Source organism: Mchenga conophoros, linkage group LG23 (assembly GCF_057382185.1).
Source record: "Mchenga conophoros isolate Kocher_MC1m ecotype Shallow Benthic linkage group LG23, M_conophoros_male_GT1.1, whole genome shotgun sequence".
Taxonomy (NCBI): Eukaryota; Metazoa; Chordata; class Actinopteri; order Cichliformes; family Cichlidae; genus Mchenga; species Mchenga conophoros.
The window spans coordinates 45,976,203-45,984,186 of NC_140547.1; the positions used below are offsets into that span (position 1 = coordinate 45,976,203).

Below are 7,984 nucleotides of genomic sequence, written 5' to 3' on the forward strand. Positions count from 1 at the left end.
CCGTGCCGGTCGTAAGATTGCAGCCGAGCACACAGCAAGTACGAACCATGGCTATGCTATCGCTCCTAGCTTAGACCCCCAAAATGGTGAATCGGGCCAAAATCCTTTCCACGCCCACCCCCGTGACATCACGCTCCGAAGCCCTATAGTGATGTGTTGTGGTGCTTTGCTCCCACCCCTTGTGTTCCGTGTTTTCGTCTTCCCTTCGTGTAATTCTTCATATTCGTGTACTGTTAGTTTTCCCAGTTTAGGTTTTTGCTTAGTTTCCATGCTCACCTTCGCCATTTCTGTTTGTATCACCATGTGATGAATAAACTCACTTGCATCTGAGCTGCCTGCATAAAGGGTCCTTTAATAATTTACACACGGCTCGCAAACCGTGACAAAAACACTGGAAAAATTGGGCTGTTCTAAAACGTTTGACGGGTAGTGTATATATTTAGTTTATATATTTTCTTTATTTATAATAGTTTGTTTTATATTGTAGCAAAGTGTTACTTGGATACTTCTCTATGTGCTTCTTCATGTGCAATTTTGTTGCATTCTGAGCCTAAGAAATTTATTGGTGGTAGTGATGAACTGCTGTTAGAATCAAGTTAAATTCTGATAAATCAGACAATTACCTCTCCAGCTGTTGTTACAGTCTTTGTTTATCGGGTCCTTACAGGGTAAAAGATGACGACACCTAAAGAAATCCTTCTGGGGACTTTGGAGGATTTGGAACGTGATGACTTTGAAAAATTTAAGTGGCATCTGAAGAACGGGTCTGTAGAAGGTTTACCAGCAATCCCAGTGAGTAAACTGGAGAATGCAGAGAGGACGAACATAGTGGATCTGATGTTTGATACCTACTCTATCAACACTTTTGAAGTTGCTAAAAATCTTTTGGGGAGGATAAACAAGAATGATCTGTTGGAGAATTTAAATAAAACCATCCCAGAACCCACAGGTAAGTCAGGGAATGACTAAACAAAAAACACATAAACAATAAAAACCTTAGTTAACATTACACAGGTGCCATTAAAATCTATATAAATAATAAATCCAAAACACTTGCCAACACTTTCAGGAGTGAGAGACTGCAGAAAGCCAACAGTTTGTGTTTTATGCAGCTGCACAAATAACCTCCTGTGTACACATGAATATCTGCTCTTTGGGTTGGTTTGATTAAAATGGGACCAGCAGCAGGTTTTCTGCCCATTTTACAGATTTATATTGTCAGATTGGTTTTAGAGCTGTTTTATCAACATAAATGAGGCGACAACAACAGTTTGGGACACGTCACAAATATGATCAAAGTGCTTTCTCTTAAATCTATTTACCAGTTGAAGGTAAAGTTAAAAAAATGGCTGCCATTTCTTTCTGCTGTTTGGAGACCCAAACAAAAAAATGCCCAGACAGTAAATGCTTTTTATTATGGTTGATAAACAGGACACTAAGGTGATTGGTCAAAGGTTGGAGGAAAGCCACAGTTCTCCTTATTTGACTGAAATCCACCATTTCAGCTCATGTTTTTTCTTCTGCAGCTTTCTGGGAGATTCCACTTCAGCCTTCTGCTGGCAACGCTCCCGTTACCAAGCTTCCCTTAGGCAGCATCATGGATGGATGGCCGCTAACTTTCTGCTTCTTAATTCAGATCAAACTGAGGTTATTGTACTCGGCCCTGAAAACCTTAGAAATATGGTATCTAAGCAGATTCTTACTCTGGATGGCATTACCTTGGCCTCCAGTAACGCTGTGAGGAACCTTGGAGTCATTTTTGACCAGGACATGTCCTTCAACGCACATATTAAACAAATATGCAAGACTGCTTTCTTCCATTTGTGCAACATCTCTAAAGTTAGAAATATCCTGTCTCAGAGTGACGCTGAAAAACTAGTTCTGTCATGGTCCTGGGTCGTTCAGCGTTTTGTTTCATTTTTGGTATCACCTTGTGTACTTTGTGTTAATTCTGATTTTGTATTAGTTCTTAGGTTGATCTCTACCTGTGTCTTTCCTCTGTGTTCTGTTCGTGTCCCCGAGTTTGTGTTGTAAAACAGTCTGTTTCCTGTTTTACTTTGAAGGTTTGTGTCTCGTCTTGTGAATTAGGATCAGCTGTGCTCCCCTCCTGTGTGTCATTCCCTCATTACCTTGTGTGTATTTATAGTATGTGTCTGCCTGTGTTCCTCGTTGTGTCGTCTGCATTACTGTGTTAATCAGTGTTACTACTCGTCTCTCTATCCAGCCTTCTTTGTGTCATCTCTGTGTATTCCCTGCTGTCCTTATGTTTTCAGGTTTGTCTGTCACAGTGGCTTGCAAAAGTATTCGGCCCCCTTGAACTTTTCCACATTTTGTCACATTACAGCCACAAACATGAATCAGTTTTATTTGAATTCCAGGTGAAAGACCAACACAAAGCGGTGTACACGTGAGAAGTGGAATGAGAATCATACATGACTCCAAACATTTTTTACAAATAAATAACTGCAAAGTGGGATGTGCGTAATTATTCAGCCCCCTTTGGTTTGAGTGCAGTCAGTTGCCCATAGACGTTGCCTGATGAGTGCTAATGACTAAATAGAGTGCACCTGTGTGTAATCGAACAAGGCCGAACAAGGAGAGTGCTGATCCGAAATGCAGCCAAGAGGCCCATGGTGACTCTGGACGAGCTGCAGAGATCTACAGCTCAGGTGGGGGAATTATTAGTCGTGCACTGCACAAAGTTGGCCTTTATGGAAGAGTGGCAAGAAGAAAGCCATTGTTAACAGAAAACCATAAGAAGTCCCGTTTGCAGTTTGCCACAAGCCATGTGGGGGACACAGCAAACATGTGGAAGAAGCTGCTCTGGTCAGATGAGACCAAAATGGAACTTATTGTTCAAAATGCAAAACGCTATGTGTGGTGGAAAACTAACACTGCACATGACTCTGAACACACCATCCCCACTGTCAAATATGGTGGTGGCAGCATCATGCTCTGGGGGTGCTTCTCTTCAGCAGGGACAGGGAAGCTGGTCAGAGTTGATGGGAAGATGGATGGAGCCAAATACAGGGCAATCTTGGAAGAAAACCTCTTGGAGTCTGCAAAAGACTTGAGACTGGGGCGGAGGTTCCCCTTCCAGCAGGACAACGACCCTGAACATAAAGCCAGGGCAACAATGGAGTGGTTTAAAACAAAACATGTCCATGTGTTAGAACGGCCCAGTCAAAGTCCAGATCTAAATCCAATCCAGAATCTGTGGCAAGATCTGAAAACTGCTGTTCACAAACGCTGCCCATCTAATCTGCCTGAGCTGGAGCTGTTTTGCAAAGAAGAATGGGCAAAGATTTCAGTCTGTAGATGTGCAAAGCTGGTAGAGACAGACCCTAAAAGACTGGCAGCTGGAACTGCAGCAAAAGCTGGTTCTACAAAGTATTGACTCAGGGGGCTGAATAATTACGCACACCCCACTTTGCAGTTATTTATTTGTACAAAATGTTTGGAATGATGTATGATTTTCGTTCCACTTCTCACGTGTGCACCACTTTGTGTTGGTCTTTCACCTGGAATTCCACTAACATTGATTCATGTTTGTGGCTGTAATGTGACAAAATGTGGAAAAGTTCAAGGGGGCCGAATACTTTTGCAAGCCACTGTAGTTTTTCCAGTTTAGGTTTATGTTTAGTTCTGCCCTCACCTTGGTTTGTTCACTGTAAATAAAACCTCACTCGCATCTCCACCACTGTCTGCAACTTGGGTCCTCATTTAACTCCACCGCACGACTGCTGCCCCAGCCGTGACAAGTTTATGCATTTATTACGTCAAGGCTGGACGACTGTAATTCATTATTATCAGCAAGTCCTAAAAACTCGCTGAAAAGGCTTCAGTTAATCCAAAATGCTGCAGCAAGAGTCCTGACAGGGACTAGAAAGAGAGAGCAGATTTCTCCTGTATCGACTTCCTGTTAAATCCAGAATTGAATTCAAAATCCTGCTCCTCACATACAAGGTCTTAAATAATCAGGCCCCATCTTATCTTAATGACCTTGTAGTACCATATCCCCCTATTAGAGCACTTCGCTCTCGCTCTGCAGGCCTACTTGTTGTTCACAGAGTATTTAAAAGTAGAATGGGAGGCAGAGCCTTCAGTTTTCAGGACCCAAAAAGATAGGTTTTTTCTGCTGTATTATTGTAGGTTCTTTATCTTACAATATAAAGCACATTGGGGTGACTGTTGTTGTTATTTGGAGGAATTAATAAAAAAAACTTTTATACTTGAAATTCTTTCATTTATTCTACATATTTATTCATCACTGGCTCCATAGTGTTGTTTATGTAATATGTGAAATGTTGCTAGTATTGATTTGGTGCTGTATAAATAAACACAATTAAATCAAATGTGTCTCTATAAAACCTGCCCTCAGTTATAACCCAAGTGTCAGGGCTCAATGGCTCATGAAAAGGAATGGAGTCAAGCACAGAACCAAAAAACGGAGGCTGAGTGACTTTTAACAGAAATGTATTTTACTAGATTTCTTGACGGAGAAAGCTGAATCACGGCTAAATTCAACAGCAAGCGAGGTATTATGAGAAGTGCAGAGCTGAGGCCAGAACATAAGCTGAGGCAGGTCAAAGGAACAACAGGGGCAGAATCGGGCGAATAGAAACTATCCAGGATCACTGGAACAAAGGAGATAATAATCAGAGTGGTCCACAGTGTAGTGAATGAGTCCAAGATTTAAAAACTAAGAGGTGTTACGTGGCTGCAGGTGGAGATCAGCTGGAGGAGGAGATGAATTAAATCTGGGTACAGAGTGAGATGTGGGTGCACATGGAGGCAGGCAGCTGAGGATGGCAGTTTGCAAGAGTGAGTTTTCCCAGCAGTGGCAGGCCAGAATCCTGAGGCGTGACTTATGGCGAGAGTTGGAAGATGTATCCAGGTGCCGACTAGGGAACAGGAAAAGAGGGTTACGCGAAACAAGCTGAGGAGCACAAGACAAAATGTGAGGCAGAGAACTGACTGTGCTAAGCAGACAATCTGGAGAAGGTTCATTGTGAGTGCTGCTCATAGATACTGCCGGAGTAATTGGCAACAGGTGAGGAGCAGGGAGGAGTGAGGAGGGCTCCACCCAGGGGAGGAGAGCTGATGCTGTGGAAAGTTACTCAGACTCACTCGGATCATGACACCAAGAGTCCAGTGAACTGAACACATAACCACAGTAACCAGAATGCAGTTTTCTCATTTGTGTCATTTGCTGTTTATTCATGCAGAGATTCTCACTGAGTGTCAGCTCAAACTCAAGTCAGACCTGAAGCAGAAGTTCCAGTGTGTGCTCGAGGGGATTTCTACAACAGAAAACCCGACCCTCCTGAGTCAGATCTACACAGAGCTCTATATCACAGGGGGAGGGACTGCAGAGGTCAATGATGAACATGAGGTCAGACAGATTGAAACAGCAACCAGGAAACCAGACAGACCAGAAACAACCATCAGACAAGAAGACATCTTTAAACTCCCACCTGGAAGAGATAAACCAATCAGAACAGTGCTGACAATGGGAGTGGCTGGCATTGGGAAAACAGTCCTAACACAGAAGTTCACTCTGGACTGGGCTGAAGACAAAGCCAACCAGGACATCAAGTTCATGTTTCCATTCACTTTCAGAGAGCTGAATCTGCGGAAAGAGGAAAAGTTCAGCTTGGTGGAACTTGTTCATCACTTCTTTACTGAAACCAAAAAAGCAGGAATCTGCAGCTTTGAAGACTTCCAGGTTGTGTTCATCTTTGATGGTTTGGATGAGTGTCGACTTCCTCTGGACTTCCACAAAACTACAATCCTGACTGACCCTAGAAAGTCCACCTCAGTGGATGTGCTGCTGATAAACCTCATCAGGGGGGAACTGCTTCCCTCTGCTCGCCTCTGGATAACCACACGACCCGCAGCAGCCAATAAGATCCTTCGTGACATTGTTGACATGGTGACAGAGGTCAGAGGGTTCACTGACCCACAGAAGGAGGAGTACTTCAGGAAGAGATTCAGAGATGAGGAGCAGGCCAGCAGCATCATCTCCCACATCAAGACATCACGAAGCCTCCACATCATGTGCCACATCCCAGTCTTCTGCTGGATCACTGCTACAGTTCTGGAGTTTGTCATGAAGAACAAAGAGAGCAAAGATCTGCCTAAGACTCTCACAGAGCTCTACATACGCCTTGTGCTATTTCACCTAACAACGAAGGACATCAAGTATGATGAGACAGATTCATGCAGGAAGATCATTGAGTCTCTGGGAAAACTGGCCTTTGATCAGCTGCAGAAAGGAAACCTGATCTTCTATGAATCAGACCTGACAGAGTGTGGCATCGATATCAGAGCAGCCTCAGTGTACTCAGGAGTGTTCACACAGATCTTTAAAGCTGATGAGTGCCACATGTTCAACAACGTTGTTTACTGTTTCGTCCATCTGAGCATTCAGGAGTTCTTTGCTGCTCTTCATGTCTATCTGACCTTCATCAACTCTGGAGTCAACCTGCTTAAGAAACAATCTCCTCGCTTTAAAATCTTCCAGAAAACACTTACTGTAAAAGACTTCTACCAGAGTGCTGTGGACAAAGCCTTAGAGAGTCCAAATGGACACCTGGACTTGTTCCTCCGCTTCCTCCTGGGTCTTTCACTGCAGACCAATCAGGATCTTCTATGCATGCTGACACAGACAGGAAGTAGCTCACAGACCAATCAGGAAACAGTCCAGTACATCAAGAAGAAGCTCAGTGGGAAACTGTCTGCAGAGAAAAGCATCAACCTGTTCCACTGTCTGAATGAACTGGATGATCGTTCTCTAGTGGAGGAGATCCAACAGTCCCTGAGATCAGGACGTCTCTCCACAGATCAACTGTCTCCTGCTCAGTGGTCGGCTCTGGTCTTCATCTTACTGTCATCAGATCTGGATGAGTTCGACCTGGAGAAATACTCCCGTTCAGAGAAGGCATTTTTGAAACTGCTGCCAGTGGTCAAAGCATCCAAGAAAGTGCTGTAAGTGAATCTATGAACAAATATGTTTAATAATGCTAGATGAATAAAAGAATATGTCTCCATTGTTATTCTTCCTCAGGCTGAGAGATTGTAAACTCTCAAAAAGAAGCTTTGAAGCTTTGTCTGAAATTCTCAGCTCCCCATCCAATCATCTGAGAGAGCTGGACCTGAGCTCGGACAAACTGCAGGATTCAGAATTGGATTTGCTGTGTGTTGGACTAAAGAGTCCTGACTGTAAACTTGAAACTCTCAGGTAAGGATACAGACTTTTTGACACTTTTTGACTCTTAAATCTGTAAGTTTATCTTGATGCGGACGTTCAAAGTCAGCACAATTTTCCTTTTAAGTTCCTGAGTTTATATTTTTGACTGTCAGGTTGTCTGGACAGATGTTTTTATTTTATTTTATTTTTTTACTTGTCCCTAAAGTCAGAACTAAACCCACATGTAGATGACTTTCTGTTACTGGAGCAGCCTTCCTGAAGACAGCAGTGTGTTTTCATGCTTTTAAAGCCAAACTCACCTTTCTGACCTGGCTTTCATTTATTATCTATTTTTGTTTGTTTATTATATATTTATTTCTACTGTTTAACTACTGCTCACATCTGTTATCCTCCTTTTTAATTGTTCATTTCTTTTTACCCAGTGTTTCTATATTGCACTTTGTATTTGTCATCTATATTTATCATGCACTACTTTGCTCATTTATTGTTTGGTTTTAATGTTATTAAATTCCGGTCCTTTGGTATTCTTTACGGCCAAAAAGACACGGCTCAAAAGTGGTCTTTTTACTTTAAAAAATTATCTTTATTTTACATATCCTGCATTCCATTACATTCCTGCTCTGGTTTAGTCCATTGACTGCAGCAGAACAATGTTCACATTTCAAACAGTGATACTCAACGTATGGCCCGCGGCCCACACGCGGCCTGCCCACCTTTCCTGACTCAGAGAGAGGGGACCCTGATTAACTGTGTAGCTTCTTCCTCACAGTT

At 42.8% G+C, this 7,984-nt stretch overlaps 1 protein-coding gene across 1 annotated transcript; it reads left to right on the plus strand.

Moving 5' to 3' along the window:
* The first annotated feature begins 675 nt into the window (after positions 1-675).
* On the plus strand, positions 676-7,247 carry LOC146548139 (NLR family CARD domain-containing protein 3-like). Its single transcript, XM_085266215.1, has 3 exons — positions 676-949; positions 5,229-6,990; positions 7,070-7,247. The coding sequence occupies exons 1-3, from the start codon at positions 676-678 to the stop codon at positions 7,245-7,247; spliced, it is 2,214 nt and encodes a 737-aa protein (XP_085122341.1).
* Positions 7,248-7,984: the final 737 nt, after the last annotated feature.